Raw genomic sequence first — 21,583 nt, forward strand, 5'->3', positions numbered from 1 at the left:
AAGCGAAAAGCCAAAAACATCACTGCTCTAGAGGAGATCTGCATGGAGGAATGGGCCAACATACCAACAACAGTGTGTGGCAACCTTGTGAAGACTTACAGAAAACGTTTGACCTCTGTCATTGCCAACAAAGGATATATCACAAAGTATTGAGATGAAATTTTGTTTCTGACCAAATACTTATTTTCCACCATAATATGCAAATAAAATGAAAAAAAAACAGACAATGTGATTTTCTGGATTTTTTTTTCTCAGTTTGTCTCCCATAGTTGAGGTCTACCTATGATGTAAATTACAGACGCCTCTCATCTTTTTAAGTGGTGGAACTTGCACTATTGCTGACTGACTAAATACTTTTTTTCCCCACTGTACATACTGCGTTAACAGCAGTCCATTCAATGCGTAGTGCTGACGGACTGCGTTAAGGCTATAGCATAACGCGATCGCATTATGTCCTCCCGCTAGCGCAGATGCTTCATCTGCACTAGCAGTGACGGACCCTCAGATGCTGCAGCGTAAGACCAGTAAGACCATAAAATTAGCATTACATGCATGCTGAGGCCCCATCACTCCAGCACCTCTGCTCCACATATCTCTGACTGCAGCAGTGGTGACATACAATCTATAACATGTGACCAACCTGAGCAACCAATCACTGGGCTCAGTGTTTGTAGAACCGCATATAATGTAGAAATTGTTTAGATCAAATAAATAAAAATCTTCTAAAGTAGAAATTCCTTTTATGTAGGAGAAAATATGAAAACATAGGAACATTCACACAAGCACAAAAAGAACATAAAAAGTCCAGCAGATGAGGCGCTGATTAAATTTGATCCCAGGAGACCGTGCTGAAAGCCATCCGTTATTAGACACAGGATGTTGAAATATATGCCAACCCTTCCCTTATTGGTCCTAGGATGCTGTAGTATACGCCATCCTTTATTGGACACAGGATGTTGTAGTATACGCCATCCGTTATTGAACACAGGATGTTGTAGTATATGCCATCCTTTATTGGACAGAGGATGCTGTAGTATACGCCACCCTTTATTGGACACAGGATGTTGTAATATATGCCATCCCTTATTGGACCTAAGATGCTGTAGTATAAGCCATCCATTATTGAACACAGGATGTTGTAGTATACGCCACCCTTTATTGGACACAGGATGTTGTAATATATGCCATCCCTTATTGGGCCTAGGATGCTGTAGTATACACCATCCTTTATTGGACACAGGATGTTGTAATATATGCCATCCCTTATTGGACCTAAGATGCTGTAGTATACGCCAATCGTTATTGAACTCAGGATGTTGTAGTATATGCCATCCGTTATTGAACACAGAATGTTGTAGTATATGCCATCCGTTATTGAACACAGGATGTTGTAGTATACGCCATCCGTTATTGAACACAGGATGTTGTAGTATATGCCATCCGTTATTGAACACAGGATGTTGTAGTATACGCCATCCATTATTGAACACAGGATGTTGTAGTATATGCCATCCGTTATTGAACACAGGATGTTGTAGTATATGCCATCCGTTATTGAACACAGGATGTTGTAGTATTCACCATTCGTTATTGAACACAGAATGTTGTAGTATATGCCATCCGTTATTGAACACAGGATGTTGTAGTATACGCCATCCGTTATTGAACACAGGATGTTGTAGTATACACCATTCGTTATTGAACACAGAATGTTGTAGTATATGCCATCCGTTATTGAACACAGGATGTTGTAGTATACGCCCTCCTTTATTGGACAATGGATATTGTAGTATACGCCATCCTTTATTGGACAGAGGATGTTGTAGTATATGCCATCTGTTATTGGACACAGGATGTTGTAGTATATGTCATCTGTTATTGGACACAGGATGTTGTAGTATATGCCATCTGTTATTGGACACAGGATGTTGTAGTATATGCCATCTGTTATTGGACAGAGGATGCTGTAGTATACACTATCCTTTATTGGACAGAGGATGTTGTAGTAAACGCCATCCATTATTGGACAGTGAATATTGTAATATACGCCATCCTTTATTAGACATAGGATGTTGTATTATACTCCATCCTTTATTAGACATAGGATGTTGTATTATACTCCATCCTTTATTGGACAGAGGACGTTGCAGTATACACTATCCTTTACTGGACACAGGATGTTGTAGTAAACGCCATCCTTTATTGGACAGAGGATGTTGTAGTATTCACTATCCTTTATTGGACAGAGGATGTTGTAGTATACACCATCCTTTATTGGACATAGGATGCTGTAGTATACACTATCCTTTAAATGTCAGTTTTATATGCAACAATCAAGACTAGGACACTTTTGTAGAAAGGACTGCAATTATTCAGATTGAGGTGCTATTCGTAACAACCACTCCACTCCGTTCTGCTCCTCATGGCTGCCTCTTCCTGGTAGGTGCAAACTTTAAGATATTAATTTATGTAGACCGCAATAACCCTTTAAAGGAAAAACAAAACAAAAACAAGTACTATAAACTTGAGCTTAATGAATGTCAGATTGGTGTAATCTCAGGGACCTGTGTGGAGTTCTGATCTTAGTACAATATATATAGTTTCTTTATGAGTGTCTTTCAGAAGATAATGTGGTAAAATGTAAGCTGTAGATAAGCAGAGGTCTACTCTGACCTCATACCCCAATCTGTACACTCTGTTTCTAGGTTCCAGAGCTTCAAAATGGACAGTCGGGAGAAAAAGAACCCAAATCAATCTACAAGTGCGAGGTAACTCATGTAATTAATGCTTTATCACGTTCTGTATGTTTCATCCTATGCAGTCAAAATAAAGGATACAACAGAAAAAGATTTTAAAAAACAAGTAAAATCATTCACCTGACTTGGTCACAACTCAGATCAGAGCTTAATTTGATGCTCTAAATCTTATAGTCTGATAAAGGGAAAAATTAGTGAGAACAATATTTTCTCAGGTCATACAGTTAGGTCCAGAAATAATTGACCAGTGACAAAATCTTCATGATTTCAGCTCTGCAGACTGCTATATTGCTATTTGGAAAGTAAAATAAAACACCCGGAGATGTGATTGAAGAGGAGAATTTCAGTTTTAATTAAACATGTTGAACAAAAACATCCTGTGAAACGTTTAGAAATTGTAATAATTTTTCTACAAATCTTCCTCATTTCAGGGTCTCAAAAGTAATTGGAAAAATTTAATTAATCGTAAATAAAATATTCATGTTTAATACTTTGTAGAGAATCCTTTGCAGAAATGACGGCCTGAAGTCTGGAGGCCATGGATGCCACCATTGCTCGGTTCCCTCCTTTCTGAGGCTTTGCTGCCTTTACTGCAGCTGACTTCAGTTCTTTCTAATTTACGGCTCTTACCTTTAGTTTTGTCTTCGGCCTGTGAAATGCGGCTCGATGGGGTGAGATCTGATGATGACGCGGCCACAGCAGAATATTCCACATCTTTGCTTTTGCAGTATGTTTTGGGTCATTGTCCATGTGTCCTGTGAAGCGCAGTCTTATCAACCTTGATGCACTTGGTGAAAAAGTAGAAAGTATCTCCCAGTAGACACAGGATTCATCTGGCAGCTTCTGTCTTCAGTCACATCATCAATAACCACTTATGACTCGGTGCTGTGCCCACGCGAGGACACCACCTCTACCATGTGTTACCGAGGATGTGCTGTGCTTTGGCTCATGACCCTTCTCCAGACTTTCTTCTTCCCATTATTCTGGTGCAGGTTGATCTTAGTTTTGCTTTCCCAGAACTTGGTGGCTTCTTTAGATGTTATTTTTTTGCAAAGTCTAATCTGGCCTCTGTATTTGTGGCACCCCTGATGGCTCAGCCACCACAGAGGTACTGCACCTCCTCCTGAGGTGTGGTGCCCCACCATCCAGGTAAGATGGAGACTCCTGACCACACTCCAACACCTGTACCCCACACCACAAAGTAGTGTAACAAAGCACCTTTGGCAGCTCCCTGCTTGGAGTATAGCAAAGCACCCTTTGGTGGCTCCCTGCTTGGAACACGAAACGTGCTGGGAGGTGGGTGGAGCTTAGTTTACATTAAAAAAGTGGGAAGAGTTTAGGATTTAGTCAGTCAGTCAGGCAGTCAGTCAGACTGACGGAGGGAGTTCAAGACAGAGTGTGAGTCTGAGAAGATCCCCGGGAGAGGGATGGATGAAGGAAGTGCTGCAGCAGACCACAGTGACCAGGGGCTGCTGGCACAGGAAGTAGACATAGAAAGAAAGCCTGATTCTCCATAAGAAATAAGGATTAGTATGGAACGTGAGGAGAAAGAGGGAACTGAGGACATGGGTTAGAGCAGAACCTTTCCTAGAAGTTCTGGGTGCAAGGCTGGGGCCCGGTCCCCGAGGTTGTATGGATACTAATGGTCCTGCAGCAGACACCAGAGGAATAGAAGTTGTCACTTTATTCCCACACAAGACTTGGGGGCACAACAGCAACATGAGTGAGCCGGGAATAGGTAGCAAGAAGTCCCCGAAGCAGGCTACAGCTGTCTGCCGTTCAAGTAGAGTTCATAGGAACATCTGACAGGAGGAACTCCAGTGTAATTCAGTACTGGGAGTACTTCACTTAGGCGCTATAAGAGGAGACGTTCAGAAAAGGCACATGTTGGCGGAGTGTTGGAACGGAGTGCTTCATCGGACCTGGAGGTTGACTGAGTCCCTGACCCGGAGGACACGGCACGGAGGCAGGCACCTGTATGCACAACAGACTGTGAGTAAAGCTTTGGAACTACATGCCCGGGTGTCCTCCACTTATTTCCGCGTCAACACACTCAGCACTGCTACATCTTGGTGCCTAACACTGCATGGACTACGCCTCTTCTCGATCTCCATATCTACTCTGCCCTGGGACTACAGCTCCACCTGTGGGGAGCTTCAACATCTTTGCTGCACCCTACCATCAGTCCCAGAGGATCTGCATGCAGCATCTGCTGAACACCTCCCTTGCCGAACACCACAGGTGGCGTCACAAATCATTCACCTAATAAACTTTATTCCCCTTTTCCAATGGAGCTCCAGGGCCACAGACCGGGTCACAGCTGCCGTGACAACTCCCACTGAAGAGTCATCAGCCCGGTACCGAGTACCCCATAACCCTGGCCGCTGAGGGTGCTCCAACTTGGCGTCACGAACAGGCTGACAAAGCCCGGTGCCACCGGGTTCTGTGTGCCTAAGATTTATTGGACTTAAAAGTTTTGAAAATGTGCCGAAGACCTAATTTGATAGACTGTAAAATGAACGCTAAAAATGGCCGCCGACACGGTGAAGAAGGGCGTGACAATATGGGTGGTCCTAAGAAAAGACCGCAAACTGTCCTGGGCCTCCCCTGCCTGAATTTCTATGCAACCGCAACATGGCCCACCCCCCGAGGGGTTCGTATACTGGCCTGGTATGGAGGAGTAGGAAGAAGACGCCGCCCCCAGAAGGAGGAGCGAGAGCAGGTGGCGGGAAAAAGCCCAGGAAGGAAGAACGCCATAACGCCATGATGGAAGGAGGACAGGGACCAGGAAAGCGGGGTGGAGAATGACCATTCGCCCCCAGGCTGCCCCTGCAGAATATACGGCTGCTGAGATACCATCTGCAGCGCCCACCTCCACCGCCAGGCCGATGCTGCCATTGGATGCGGCCTGCCAGGAGAAGGTACATGAGGGTCCCGGAGCAAGCTGTAGAGCAGGGATTGAGGCCCTACCCGGACCTTGTGCAGATGCGCGGGTCCCCACTGGAGGCCTTGGAAGGCACCAAACCAGTGCCGGTTCAGACCTCTCTGCCGCCCGATCACTCGGCAGCTCCGGAGATGGCAGCGGCCATCGTGCCCCACCCGGGACCTGCGCAGGAAGCGGAGCATCACCGGCAAGCACCAGGTACGATAGCCGCCTCTATGATCCTGGTGCTAGGAGTTGCACCCACGGATAGAAATGGTCCTGTGATCACTCAGACATCAAGTGGCGGCACTCAAATTGCACCCGGGCCACAGCGACAGATAGCAGTACCGCTAACTGTGGTACCACCTGAAATAGCAGAACAACATCTATCGGTACGAGCTACAGCTCTTGCTGAATTACTGGCAGCAGAGATACCACCAGTAGCAGCTGCTGGGCTACCTTCCCAGGCAGTAGTTACATCCGCTGCCAGTCCATCTGCACCAACCGCCACCAATTCATCTACTTTAGAAGAAGAATACCATTTGCACCATTGTGCTTCTTTTTTCTGGTTATCATGTTTTTTTTATTTTTTTATTTTTCCCAGTTGTTGCCTAGTTTTATTGGCAGCCTTTACACTTGAACTGCAGAGATCATGGACGCTGAGTGATCCAGAAGTGTAATGTACATAGTTTGCACCTCTTTAGGTGCTTTCTCTTGGTTTTACATAGGACCTTTCTTAATAAGGATTACCTCATTGCATTCTTAGAATAAGGACATTTCCAGACATGTTGGCCGGACCAGTGTCTACCCTTTGCACTTATTGATAATGTTTAGTATTTTTGAAAGAGAAACTAGATAGTGATAGTGTGTAATAAAAATATTAGTTCCAGATTTTACAAAGTTTAGCTGACAAAAGAGATATAGTGAATGTTTATAATGATTGCATAAGGATGTCTCTAAGATTTGAATAAAGATATGCAGGTGACGAACAAGGCATCGGCGGTTGTCACTCATCAAGAAAAAGAAGAAAGTAGAAAATGTGCAAGATAACAGAAAAGGAATGTGTTACTTGAATTGGTAGTGAGTTTGCTTCCAATAGCACTTTAAATTAGGTAGTATAACTTTAAAAGATAGATAGCTAGTTAAATTGTTTGTAACGTTCAAGAAACAGTGCCTCCCACATTGGGAAGTTTAGTATAAGTGTTGTTTATTTAGCATTACAAAAATTTTTGTGTGTTCCTAGTATTGTTTGCCTCTGTTTCCCTTACAGCCCGCAGACGTGCTGTGTTTAACGGGGGGTATGTGGTGCCCCTGAGGGCTCAGTCGCCACAGAGGTACTGCAGCTCCTCCTGAGGTGTGGTGCCCCACCATCCAGGTAAGATGGAGACTCCTGACCACACTCCAACACCTGCACCCCACACCACAAAGTAGTGTAGCAAAGCACCTTTGGCAGCTCCCTGCTTGGAGTATAGCAAAGCACCCTTTGGTGGCTCCCTGCTTGGAACACGAAACTGTTGTGAGTTCATTTTCCCCTTCGTCACTGAGGTCTGGTGAACTCCCTATTCTGGTAAAGGAAGGTAATGAGCCTGATTATCAGGCACCTGAGTCTAATGATGATGACTGGCTGAGTGGAGTCACGGACTGGATATAAGGCTGCCGACGCCCTTCTGCCCTGCGGGTGATTTCTCTGTGGACTTCTTTGAGACCAGTCTGATTCCTGCTCCTCTAAAGCTAAGTTTTCTGCTTTGCCTGTTAGCATTTGTGTTTTGTTTTTTGTTTGCCTTGCTTTTCTGAATTCTGCCATTCCCTGCTGGGGTGAGCTGAATCTCCTTTTGCCCGTTGCTCTGTCTTCAGAATATTCCTGAGTACTGACATAGCTTTTTGAAGCTTAGCGTCTTCAGGGCCTTTTTTCACTGTCAGTTTGTTGGCTCTTATTTTTGTAGGGTTTTTCACGGATTGCAGACAGCAGCCTTCCTGTCCTTTCCTATCTAGTTAGCTTGGGCCCCGTCTTTGCTCAGTCTGTCTTTCTGTCTGTGTTAGTGTTCTTTCTTCTTGCCTCACTGTCATTATATGTTGGGGGCTGCCTTTTGCTTTGGGGTCTGCTCTGGGGCAGTTTAGATTTCCCTTTCTGTCTTTAGGCTAGGCAGTTCTCTGGCAGTGATCGAGGGGTCTAGGTCATCGTAGGAACCCCCCACGGCTACTGCTAGTTGTGTTGATAGGTTCAGGGGTCTGCAATCCGATAGCTGCCAACTTCTCTGGTTTTCTGGACTTAGCTAGCATTTCTGTTTTTGCCTCCTACGGAGACTCATTCATAACAGAATCACCCGCCATACCGCAGATCCTAGGGTACTCAATAGCAGGAAAGAATTGTGTTTAAAAAAAAAAAAGTGTGTATATTCTCTCCTCTATATCTCTGAGGCCGTAGGGGGAATTTTTTTTTCTCTCAATGGAGATAAAGCAATTGTCTGATCATGTGGAGCAGCTTGGTGCGGAAGTGCGGGGAATTTCCGCTTACCTTGCTCGTTCGCATGCTGTTGAACCAAAGATCCCTACACCTGATGTATTTTTTGGGGATCGATCTAAATTTTTGAGTTTCAAAAATAATTGTAAATTATTTTTTGCCTTGAAGCCTAACTCGTCAGGGAGCTCCGTGCAGCAGGTTAAAATTGTAATCTCTTTGCTGCGTGGCGATCCCCAGGATTGGGCGTTTTCTTTGAAACCAGATGATCCTATTCTGACTAGTGTGAACGCATTCTTTCAAGCCTTGGGGTTGTTGTATGACGAACCTAATGCTATTGATCAGGCTGAAAAGACCCTGTTGGCATTGAACCAGGGTCGAGATTCTGCAGAGTTGTACTGTCAAAAGTTCCAAAAGTGGGCGGTCCTTACTACCTGGAATGATAATGCCTTGGCTGCTCTCTTTCGGAAGGGTTTGTCAGAAGCCGTAAAAGATACTATGGTGGGATTTCCTGTTCCCTCTGGTCTGGACGATTCTATGTCATTAGCCATTCAGGTTGATCGGCGTTTACGTGAACGCAGGATTGCACGAGAGGTGTTTCCACCGGTTGAACAGACGTCTGAACCTATGCAATGTGATAGAGTTTTGTCTAGGGCGCAACGTCAGGAGTTCAGAAGGCGTAATAAGCTGTGTTTTTTCTGTGGAGATGCCTCGCATATTATTTCTGTTTGTCCTAAATGAGAGAAACGCTTTGCACACACGTTTTCTCTTGGTGGTGTTCAACCTAAGTTTCTTCTGGCAATTACTCTGATCTGCTCCCTGTCCACATTTTCCGCCAAGGCTTTTGTGGATTCAGGAGCAGCGCTAAACCTAATGGACTTGGATTTTGCCAAACGTTGTGGATTTCCGATGACACCTCTGCAGACGTCTATCCCTTTGAGGGGGATTGATGCTACTCCTTTGGCGAAAAATAAACCTCAGTTTTGGACCCAGGTGGTCATGCGGGTCGCCCCAGACCATCAAGAAAATTGCAGATTTTTGGTGTTGCATGGTCTGCATGATGCCGTTGTTCTGGGGTTTCCCTGGTTGCAAATTCATAATCCAGTTTTGGATTGGAAATCTGTGTCTGTGGTGAGTTGGGGTTGTCGGTGTGCCTTTAGTGAGGCTCCGGTTTTTTCCACCTCTCCTCAGTCGCATGATGTTCCTGACTATTTGGCGGACTTTTATGATGTATTTAGTGAGAATGAGTCTGCATCTTTGCCTCCTCATAGGAGTTATGACTGTGCAATTGAATTGAGCCCGGGGTGTAAATTTCCCAAGGGTCGGCTCTTCGATTTATCTGTACCCGAGCACGAGGCTATACGATCCTATATTAAGGAGGCGTTGGAGAAGGGTCATATTAGACCATCCTCTTCACCTTTAGGTGCCGGGTTTTTTTTGTGGCCAAAAAGGATGGTTCTTTAAGGCCTTGTATTGATTATCGTGCCCTCAACAAAATTACTATTAAATATCAGTATCCGTTACCCCTGATTTCGGATCTATTCTCTAGAGTTAGAGGTGCTTTCTGGTTTACCAAGCTTGACCTCAGGGGGGCGTATAATCTTATCCGCATTAAACAGGGGGATGAATGGAAGACGGCGTTTAATACTCCGGAGGGACATTTTGAGTACCTGGTGAAGCCTTTTGGGCTCACTAATGCCCCTTCTGTCTTCCAGTGCTTCATGAACGATATTTTCTGAGACTTTGTCGATAAATTTTTGATTATCTATCTGGATGATATTTTGATCTTCTCCAAGGATTGGGATTCTCAAGTGGAACATATTCGGACTGTGTTCCGGATCTTGAGGGAGAATTCCCTGTATGTCAAAGGATCGAAATGCCTTTTTGGAGTACAGAGGATTTCATTTTTGGGATTTATTTTGTCTCCGTCAACTATTGAAATGGACCCGGCCAAGGTACAGGCCATTTATGATTGGGTTCAGCCCACTTCTTTGAAGGCCCTCCAGAAGTTTTTGGGTTTTGCTAATTTTTATCGGAAATTTATAGCAAAATTTTCTAGTATTGCCAAGCCATTGACTGATCTGACTAAGAAGGGTGCTGATGTGTTGAATTGGTCTCCGGAGGCTGTTGCTTCCTTTCAGGAGCTGAAGCGAAGATTTACCTCCGCCCCGGTTTTGCGGCAACCTGATGTCTCACTCCCGTTCCAGGTAGAGGTGGATGCTTCTGAGATTGGTGCAGGAGCTGTTTTGTCCCAAAAGGATCCTGTAACATCTAAAATGAATCCCTGTGCTTTCTTTTCCCGAAAGTTCTCTCCATCTGAACGTAACTATGATGTGGGGAATCGGGAACTGTTGGCCATGAAATGGGCATTTGAGGAGTGGAGACATTGGTTGGAGGGATCTAAACATCAAGTTGTGGTCCTCACTGACCACAAGAATTTGATTTACCTAGAGTCGGCTAAACGCTTGAACCCTAGACAGGCTAGGTGGGCCTTGTTTTTTACACTTTTTGATTTTGTGGTATCTTTTCTTCCTGGAACTAAGAATGTCAAGGCAGACGCCCTCTCTAGGAGCTTCTTTGCTGATTCTCCTGTGGTGACCAAGCCTGCTACCATCTTAGGCGAAGGGGTAGTTCTTTCTGCCATCTCGCCCGATTTGAGACTTGCTCTGGAAGAGTTCCAGGAGGACAAACCTGAGCGTTGTCCCAGTGGAAAGTTGTATGTTCCTGACCAGTGGAAGAAGAGAGTGATGCCTGAGGTTCATTGCTCTGCATTGGCTGGTGATCCAGGTATTTTTGGTACTAGAGATCTGGTGGGTCGCTCTTTTTGGTGGCCCACCTTGTCTCATGATGTCAGGAATTTTGTGCAGTCCTGTGGGACTTGCTCCCGGTCTAAATCTTGTTCTCGCTCTAGTGGGTTGTTGATGCCTTTGACGGTCCCCAGGAGGCCATGGACCCATATTTCAATGGATTTCATCTCTGATATGCCTGTCTCTCAAAGAATGACTGTTATTTGGGTGATTTGTGATAGGTTCTCTAAGATGGTTCATCTTGTACCACTCCCTAAGTTGCCGTCTTCCTCTGAGTTGGTGCCCCTGTTTTTGCAACAGTTGGTTCGCTTGCACGGGATTCCTGAGAACATTGTATCTGACAGAGGAGTTCAGTTTGTGTCTAGATTTTGGAGGACTTTCTGTTCCAAGCTGGGAATTCAGTTGTCCTTCTCCTCTGCTTTTCACCCTCAGACCAATGGGCAGACAGAGAGAACAAACCAGACCTTGGAGTCGTATTTGAGATGTTTTATTTCCGCTGATCAGGATGATTGGGTTTCATTTTTGCCCTTGGCTGAATTTGCTTTAAATAATAGAGCTAGTTCTGCCACTTTGATGTCACCTTTTTTTTGTAACTTTGGGTTTCATCCTCGATTTTCTTCAGGGCAGGTGGAGCCTTCTGCCTGTCCAGGTGTTGACACTGTGGTGGAGAGAATGCACCAGATCTGGGACCAAGTGGTGGATAAGTTATCTCTCTCCCAGGAAAAGGCCCAGCGGTTTTCCAATCGACATAGGACCATTGGTCCCCAGTTTAAGATTGGTGATATGGTGTGGTTATCATCAAAAAATATTGCTATGAAGGTGGCTTCTCCTAAGTTTAAGCCCAGATTTATTGGACCTTACAAGATTTTGGAGATTATTAATCCGGTCTCTTTTCGTTTGGCTCTTCCTGTCACATTTAAGATCCATAATGTGTTCCATAAGTCCTTGTTGAAGAGGTTTGTTGAACCAGTTGTTCCTGTGGTGGCACCTCCGGACCCTGTATTGGTTGAAGGTAACATGGAATATGAGGTAGAGAAAATACTGGATTCCTGTCTGGCTAGACGGAGACTCCAGTATTTGGTTAAGTGGAAGGGTTATGGTCAGGAGGATAATTCCTGGGTCTCTGCCTCTGATATTCATGCCAAAAGATTGGTGCGTGCCTTTCATCGGGCTCACCCTGGTCGCCCTGGCGGCGTGGATGAGGGTTCGGTGACCCCTCCTCAAGGGGGAGGTACTGTTGTGAGTTCATTTTCCCCTTCGTCACTGAGGTCTGGTGAACTCCCTATTCTGGTAAAGGAAGGTAATGAGCCTGATTATCAGGCACCTGAGTCTAATGATGATGACTGGCTGAGTGGAGTCACGGACTGGATATAAGGCTGCCGACGCCCTTCTGCCCTGCGGGTGATTTCTCTGTGGACTTCTTTGAGACCAGTCTGATTCCTGCTCCTCTAAAGCTAAGTTTTCTGCTTTGCCTGTTAGCATTTGTGTTTTGTTTTTTGTTTGCCTTGCTTTTCTGGATTCTGCCATTCCCTGCTGGGGTGAGCTGAATCTCCTTTTGCCTGTTGCTCTGTCTTCAGAATATTCCTGAGTACTGACATAGCTTTTTGAAGCTTAGCGTCTTCAGGGCCTTTTTTCACTGTCAGTTTGTTGGCTCTTATTTTTGTAGGGCTTTTCACGGATTGCAGACAGCAGCCTTCCTGTCCTTTCCTCTCTAGTTAGCTTGGGCCCTGTCTTTGCTCAGTCTGTCTTTCTGTCTGTGTTAGTGTTCTTTCTTCTTGCCTCACCGTCATTATATGTTGGGGGCTGCCTATTGCTTTGGGGTCTGCTCTGGGGCAGTTTAGATTTCCCTTTCTGTCTTTAAGCTAGACAGTTCTCCGGCTGTGATCGAGGGGTCTAGGTCATCGTAGGAACCCCCCACGGCTACTGCTAGTTGTGTTGATAGGTTCAGGGGTCTGCAATCCGATAGCTGCCAACTTCTCTGGTTTTCTGGACTTAGCTAGCATTTCTGTTTTTGCCTCCTACGGTGACTCATTCATAACACGAAACGTGCTGGGAGGCGGGTGGAGCTTAGTTTACATTAAAAGAGTGGGAAGAGTTTAGGATTTAGTCAGTCAGTCAGGCAGTCAGTCAGACTGACGGAGGGAGTTCAAGACAGAGTGTGAGTCTGAGAAGATCCCCGGGAGAGGGATGGATGAAGGAAGTGCTGCAGCAGACCACAGTGACCAGGGGCTGCTGGCACAGGAAGTAGACATAGAAAGAAAGCCTGATTCTCCATAAGAAATAAGGATTAGTACGGAATGTGAGGAGAAAAAGGGAACTGAGGACGTGGGTTAGAGCAGAACCCTTCCTAGAAGTTCTGGGCGCAAGGCCGGGGCCCGGTCCCCGAGGTTGTATGGATACTAATGGTACCGCAGCAGACACCAGAGGAATAGAAGTTGTCACCACTTTATTCCCACACAAGACTTGGGGGCACTACAGCAACGTGAGTGAGCCGGGACTAGGTAGCAAGAAGTCCCCGAAGTAGGCTACAGCTGTCTGCCATTCAAGTAGAGTTCATAGGAACATCTGACAGGAGGAACTCCAGTGTAATTCAGTACTGGGAGTACTTCACTTAGGCGCTATAAGAGGAGACGTTCAGAAAAGGCACATGTTGGCGGAGTGTTGGAACGGAGTGCTTCATCGGACCTGGAGGTTGACTGAGTCCCTGACCCGGAGGACACGGCACGGAGGCAGGCACCTGTATGCACAACAGACTGAGTAAAGCTTTGGAACTACATGCCCGGGTGTCCTCCACTTATTTCCGCGTCAACACACTCAGCACTGCTACATCTTGGTGCCTAACACTGCATCACCTACGCCTCTTCTCGATCTCCATATCTACTCTGCCCTGGGACTACAGCTCCACCTGTGGGGAGCTTCAACATCTTTGCTGCACCCTACCATCAGTCCCAGAGGATCTGCATGCAGCGTCGGCTTAACACCTCCCTTGCCGAACACCACAGGTGGCGTCACGAATCATTCACCTAATAAACTTTATTCCCCTTTTCCAATGGAGCTCCAGGGCCACAGACCGGGTCACAGCTGCCGTGACAACTCCCACTGAAGAGTCATCGGCCCGGTACCGAGTACCCCATAACCCTGGCCACTGAGGGCGCTCCATATTTGCTCTCATGAAGTCTCGTTATGGTAGACTTAGGGCACCGTTACTCTTAGCGATGTACCAGTGATCCCGACAACGATATGGATCGCTGGTGCATCGCTAAGTGGTCGCTAGTGATCTGCCACACAGGCAGATCTCACCAGCGACATAGCAGGGGTCGGGGGTCGCTACTTACCTGTCAGATGCGGTGATCCTGACGTCCTCCCACCCGCGTCCACGCGCTGCTCGTCGGCGCCATAGGAAGCCCAGCAGGAAGCGCCCGACGAGAAATGGTCCAGGACGTTCTCGCGCGATCAGCGATGAACAGCGGGGGAGCCGGTCGGAGATAAGTATCACATGTAGCGATATCGCTAGCAATATCGCTGCTACGTCACAAAATCAGTGACGTTACAGCGATATTGCTAGCGATATCGCTATGTGTAACGGGCCCTTAAGATGCTGAGACACTGACTTCCTGGAGAGTTTTTTCACATGGAAGGATGTTGTGAAGGGGATTTTCTTCAACGTGGTGTGGATTCTGTGATCATCCATCATTGTTGTGTTCTGTGGATGTCCAAGCCTTTGTGAGTTCCTGAGTTCACCAGGGTGATGTTTATTTTATGTTATTTTTTTCAGAATGTACAAAAATGTTGATTTGGCCGCTCTTAACATTTCTGCTATTTCTCTGATGGATTTCTTCTTTTTTTATTCAGCTTAATGATGGTCTGTTTCTCTTCCATTGAAAGCTTCTTTGACTGTATGTTGTGGGTTCACAGCAACGGCTTCCAAATGGACATGACACACCTGGAATCAGCTCCAGACCTTTTTTCCTGCTTAATTGATGATGGAATAACGAGGCAAAAGCCCATGCACCCCATTAAAGAGCGTTTGATATAATTGTCTGATTACTTTTGGTCCTTTGAAAAGTTCCATATTAAAAAGCTGTAATTCCTAAGCCCATCTCAGATTAGGATGTGACTGCCCTCAAAGTAAGGCCAGGATCACACATGTGAGAAACACGGCCGAGTCTCGCATTTTAATACCCGTCACTTGGATCGGAGCGTGCGGCCGCATAGCAATATATGCAGCTGAACGATCCGCTCCCGAGTGCCAGCGGCAGAGCCGGGTATTGACGTGCAAGACTGGGCCGTGTTTCTCGCATGTGTGATCCCGGCCTAAAGCGGAGAGTCGGCACTTAAAGCACAGATTAATTATACAACTATATCTTGAATATTTTTTTGTAAACGCCTAAAATGTCAAAACTTGTCACTGACCAAATATTTCTGGACCTAACTGTATATGCCTGGCATTGACATGAGGCATCAGAATGCTTTCTTGCACCAAATTTCCAGAATGAAAGGGAGGTACATGTATTGTTTTATACTAAGTGCAAAATGATTTGTTATTTAGACCTAACCATATTTTCATTCTCAAATGGTCAAAATAAAAGATTTGCAAAATAAAATCATAATGAGTAAATATCGGGGACTGAGAATCATTCAAACTTGGTATAATTATTACATTTATTTATACGACCTTTTTCTTTGATTCTGATTACAGTACATTTGATTAATCTGCAATCAGTCGTGCAGTCTAAGTTACTCTCCTAAATTCAATAATCACATTGGTCGCCACTAATCCTTTGAGTTTCTTTTTATCATTTACCCTAAACTTTAGCAGACATGATTTTGCTTAATTTACATTTACAGACCATGGCAAAGAACCGGAAGATACCAAAGCCTTTCTGACCCTCGGCCAAAAAAAGGAACCGAGGATCTTCCTGGAGGCAAGAAATGTGTTCTCTCTATGTTCACCATTAAACACCACGTTAGACTCTATTCACATGTTGAATTTGTCAAAAATTTATGCAAAATGCAAACCATCTGTTATCATCTGCTTTTCATAGACTTTAATGTTTAAAAAATTAAAACTGATCAGGTTGCTTTATCTTTTGTTGGCTGGAAGAAATAGTTGTATTGACTGATTTTTTTTTTTCCGATCCAGCTAAAAACAGAAAGCAGCTGGAAAGGAGGCAAAAGGAAGAGATTTTATGACACTTCCACTCACATTCGGTAGAATGGATCCTGTACTGGATCATTATATTTCTGTTTTTATGATCCCAAAATGAATCCATCGTAGAGATTAGTACGGAACGTGAACAGAGCCTTACAGCTTACATACAGAATAAATCTCACATCTTATGATCTCCATGTTTGTATCTTCTATTCCAGTCTCAACTAGCCCTAGATTTACAATTCCACTTTCCTCAGCTGAAATCTCCCAGCATTCCAAGTTTTCCATAAATACGACTTTCATGCTCCTCGATCAAATACAGTCTTAAAGGGAATCTGTCACCCTATTTTTCGCTTATCAGCTGCCGGCACCGACATCAGGGGCTTATCTACAGCATTCTGTAATGCTGTAGATAAGCCCCCGATGTAACCTGAAAGATGAGAAAAAAGAGTTAGATTATACTCACCCAGGGGCGGTCCTGGTCCGGTTCGGGTCCGATGGGTGTCCCGGTCTGGCACCTCCCTTCTAACGGTGACATCCTCTTCTTTGCTTCCCATTGTGGCTCCTGCACAGGCGCACTGCTCTGCCCTGTTGAGGGCAGAGCAAAATACTGCAGTGCGCAGGCGCCGGACCTCTCCCGAGGCCTGTGCACTGCAGGACTCTGCTCTGCCCTCAACAGGGCAGAGCAGTGCGCCTGCGCGGGAGCCGTGATGGGAAGGAAAGAAGAAGACGTCACCGTTAGAAGAAGGGAGGCCCTGGAGCAGACCACGACACCCATCGGACCCGAACCGGACCCGGACCGCCCCTGGGTGAGTATTAGCTAACTCTTTTTTTCTTATCTTTCAGGTTACATCGGGGGGGGGGGCTTATCTACAGCATTACAGAATGCTGTAGATAAGCCCCTGATGTCGGTGCCGGCAGCTGATAGGCGAAAAATAGAGTGACAGATTCCCTTTACGACTAGAAGCTCCGTGCAGTTTATTGCTCAGCTTTCTCTAGGGTTACTTTATGACCCAGTTTTTGGAAGGACTCAACAAAAAGTGATGAATCTGTTACATCTGGACATTTCTAACATTGTTTGGCTTGTGGGAAATGTCACAATATCACTTTACCTAAATTGTAAAAAAAATACCAAAAAAAGCCCAAAAACAAATTAGTGAAGGGAGAGTAAGAAGACTGAATTAGAAAAATGTTGATTATTACCCCAGGTTCTGCACCTCAGAGCATAGATTGAGGGAATGAATTATCAAATGGGAGTTTTATTTGTAGTCTGTGTGATTTTGCTGCATAATGTCTGATTTTTTGGTAAGAAATATTAATCCAACAAGACTATAAATGAAATGAGGCATTAAATATAATAATCTGATAGGTCATTTTTAGTTTTCAATAACTAAGAAAATATTTAAGATCAATAAAAGGTGATAAATCCGGCCCAAGTACAAAATAAAGATCTGAGTGACAAAGAAAGTTAAATAAAAGACGAAAGATTAGGTTGTGGGCACACGTTGCGGATTGTAAGCGTTTTTGCCGTGTTTTTTCGCTGCGAAAACGCATACAAAACACAACCCATTGAATTCAATGGCATTCCACACATGCTGTGCTAATGTTGCGTTTTTTTCCGCGGGGGAATCGCATTGCGGAAAAATACGCAGCATGCTCATTCTTTGTGCGGAATCGCGGGGATTCCGCACACATAGGAATGCATTGATCCTCTTACTTACATGTAGCTATGCCCACCATGTGCGAAGTAAGCAGATCATGTGCGGATGGCACCCGGGGTCTGGAGGAGAGGAGACAATCCTCCAAGCCCTGGGTACCATATCCCTGTTAAAAAAAAGAATTAAAATAAAAAAATCATGATATTCTCACCTTCTGGCGTCCTCCGGTGTCCTTCCCACCTCTCACCATGGTGCCAGCATCTTCCGGTCCCAGTGATGCCTTGTGACAATGACCTCTGATGACGTAGCGGTCTCGCGTGATGCTACGTCATCTGGGGTCATTGTCGCAAGACATCGCTGGGAAAGGGAGTTGCCGGGAGCATCGTGAGGATCTGGAAGGCTGCAGGGGCCGCCGGAAGGTGAGAATATCACGATTTTTTATTTTTTTAAATATTTTTAACATTATATCTTTTTACTAATGATGCCGCATAGACAAGATCAATAGTAAAAAATTGGTCATACTTGTCAAACACTATGTTTGACAAGTGTGACCAACCTTTCAATCAGTTACAGATCACTTGGAAAACGCTAGCATTCTGCAAGTTAATTACGCTTGCAAAACGATAGTTTTTGGGGGAATTCTGCATGCGTATTTCCCGCATTTTTCCCGCAGCAGGGAGTTGTGGAATTGCTGTGGAAAAAGTTGAGTAACTCTTTGGCCCATCCGTTCCTCAAATCGCTGCCGCTCGTGTTAAAACACCCCAGGCCTCTCACAGTGCTATGGCACTTGGGAGGGTTCTACACAAAATTCTTCTGACCTAGTCAAACTTGGAAGCCCTGGCCTAGAGTGAGAACCCTAGGGATCTCAGCACAAGCAGAGGCAATCTGATGATGTGGCGAGGACAGGGTAGGTGACTGTCAGAAGAGGAGAGGCTGGAGAGGTGAGCAATGAACTGAATTAAGTATTTTGTTTTAAACATCTTCATTACATTTTTCTGAATCCTCGTGAAAATGAATTGCAGAAAATATTTGCATTTTGGCTCCCAAAAATCTAAATTTTTCACTTGAATTTATTTGCTAATCTCTTCTGAGGATGCCTGTGCTAGTGCTGAGGAGATAACAAATGATGTAATAACGTGAGATGATCTAGACTTTGCCAGTGCTGATATGCTCATGTGAGAAAGGACAGTTCTGAGGACACCATCAGGGGAGGGTCAGGAGGCCACCAAACATATTCGATGGTTGTCTGCTGTGGTCAAAATCAGGTAGTTTCATAGGATCATAGAATGGTGAGTTGGAAGGGACCTCCTGGGTCATCTGGTCCAACCCCCTACTCAAAGCAGGATTCACTAAATCATCCCAGACAGATGTCTGTCCAGCCTCTGTGTGAAGACTTCTATTGAAGGAGAACTCGCCACCTCTCGTGGCAGCCTGTTCTACTCATTGATCGCCCTCACTGTCAAAATATTTTTTCTAATATCTAATCTGTGTCTCCTCCCATTCAGTTTCATCCCATTGCTTCTAGTCTTTCCTTGTGTAAATGAGAATGAAGATGATCCTTCTACAATGTGACAGCCCTTGAGATATTTGTAGACCGCTATTAAGTCTCCTCTCAGTCTTCTCTTTTGCAAGCTAAACATTCCCAAATCCTGTAACCGTTCCTCATAAGACAGGGTTTGCAAACCGGTCACCATTCTGGTCGCTCTTCTCTGAACTTGCTCCAGTTTGTTGAAGTCTTTTTTAAAATGTGGCGCCCAAAACTGGACACAGTATTCCAGATGAGGTCTGACCAAAGAGGAGTAGAGGGCAACAATGACTTCACGTTATTTGTCCAATCATGATAGAACCTTAAGTTATTAGTAATATAATAAAAAAAATTTTTTGAGGAACTAGCTAAGCATAAAATAAGACTTTTATTTTTCAGCTCCAGAAAACCAGGAAAATGATCAAGATCTTCAAAGCAAGAAAAACTTCCACTTGGATCAAAAAGATGAGTCTTGTAAAAGTAATGATAATAAATCAGATCAAGGAAAAAAATCCTATCTCTCCATAACTGATAATATAGCCACATCTCCAGAATCTGGCATGTCTCACACCCAACATAGAGAAGACTCACCAACATCTTTTGCAGATAATCCTCGCAATGTTAATTTATCACCCACAACAGACCCAGAAAAAATAGAAGCTTATAAATCCATAAAAACATTCAAGAAGAAAAGATCACCTGGAGGAGAACAATCTAAAGCCAGAGATTCAAGTGGGGAATGTTGTTCAGAAGAAAGGATAGAACCTAGTTATTCTCATTCAAAACAAGAAGACAAGTATGTCTGTAAAAGAACACCCTCAACACTCTCAGAACAAGAATCCTCTTCCTCTGATCTCTTTCAAGACACAGAATTATCTTCAATTCCTCAAGGTTTGGAGTCTCAGTGTGGAAATGAAATGGCAAAGATCCACCTCTTACACGATGAAGGGCATTCCTTGACTTCTTACCATTTGAAAGAGAATGTAGGTACTGGTCACTGACACTAATAGTAGTTATGAGTGAATGGCACAACTTCTACAACTTTGTGTAATGTGATTATTATTAAAGACAACAAGTGCATTAAAAAAAATTCAAACAGTTTAATTTTATTGAACGAGTAGGACTCAACACGCCATTGGCTATTATCACTTTAGACATTCAGCAATAACAATTCTAGTTAAATAGCGCCAACATATTCCCCAGCACTTTACAACTGAGTGGGGACATGTACAGACAATGAAGACATTAAGAAGTAACACAGTTCAACAGTTACAAGAGGAGAGCGAGTCTTTCTCGCAAACTTCCAATCTATAAGGAGATGGGGGTAGGGGATACAATGAGTAGATTGTTCTTATCGTGTATAGTCCAGCCATCATTATAATAACTAAGGGTTATGATATAAAGCTTCATGATCTTCTTATTAGCCAGCATCTAAGTACAGTTTACAAGTGATATTGGGTTCATGGATGATGTGGAAACAAATGAATAAGAAGGACCAGATTCTAAGGAAAAATTAAAAGGGGAACAGGAGAGAGTTGATGTGACAAGCCTGTCTAAAGAGATGTGTCTTTAAAGCATGCTTAAAAATGTGGAGGCTAGGTATTAATCAAATCTTCCGGGGTTCTGAATTCCAGAAAACTGGTACAGCACTAGAGAAGTTTTGGAGACTGAAGTGGGAGGCTGAGACTATGGAGAATGTTGGTCTTAGATCAGTTGCAGAACGGAGAACACAGATGGCGTGATAGACAGAAATGAGGGTAAAGATGTAGGGAGGTGCAGAACTGTGGAGCGTTTTATGGGTAAAAGTGATAAGTTTATATTGTACTCTAGCGGATGGATGGGTAACCAGTGTAACTACCGGTACAAGGTGGAGGCATCAGTGTAGCAGCTGGACAAGTACAACCATGGCTGCTGCATTCAAAAGGTCATATTCTGGAGATTTTTTTTAGAGGCAGGTGGCATGAGCGAGTGATTAGATATAGGGAATAAAGGAAAGTTCTGTGCCATATATAAATAAATATGATCAAGTCAGCCAGCATGCTGCTTGGGAGATATTGTTGAACTACCCAAGGAAATTGATAGATTAGGTATAAGTAGATTAGTAGAAGGGGGAAACACGAGAAGCTCAGTTTTGGAGTGATTCCGCTTCAGATAAAGGGAGGACATGATGTTAGAGACAGCGGACAGACAATCCCTGGTCTTTTGTAGTAATGCAGGGGTGATGTCGGGGGATGATGTGTTTAATTGGGTGTCAGCATGGAAATGGTACTGAAAACCGAATCTACTGATTGCTTGTCCAAAAGG

The 21,583-nt window shown here is 44.5% G+C and overlaps 1 protein-coding gene across 3 annotated transcripts in view; it reads left to right on the top strand.

Moving 5' to 3' along the window:
• LOC141050831 (interferon-induced very large GTPase 1-like) overlaps positions 1 to 21,583 on the top strand; it is a 178,833-nt gene that overhangs the window by 123,209 nt on the left and 34,041 nt on the right. For 2 of the 3 annotated variants that reach the window (XM_073547506.1, XM_073547507.1), the window contains exons 2-3: positions 2,706 to 2,768; positions 19,679 to 20,262. In XM_073547506.1, the coding sequence (XP_073403607.1) occupies positions 2,706 to 2,768; positions 19,679 to 20,262 (647 nt within the window). Of the gene's footprint in view, positions 1 to 2,705; positions 2,769 to 15,792; positions 15,870 to 19,678; positions 20,263 to 21,583 lie in introns of all 3 variants that reach the window. The other variant, XM_073547505.1, reaches the window with a different exon arrangement.

This window comes from Dendrobates tinctorius, unplaced genomic scaffold, assembly GCF_039654945.1.
Source record: "Dendrobates tinctorius isolate UK_male_01 unplaced genomic scaffold, ASM3965494v1 ptg000152l, whole genome shotgun sequence".
In the NCBI taxonomy this organism is placed as follows: domain Eukaryota; kingdom Metazoa; phylum Chordata; class Amphibia; order Anura; family Dendrobatidae; genus Dendrobates; species Dendrobates tinctorius.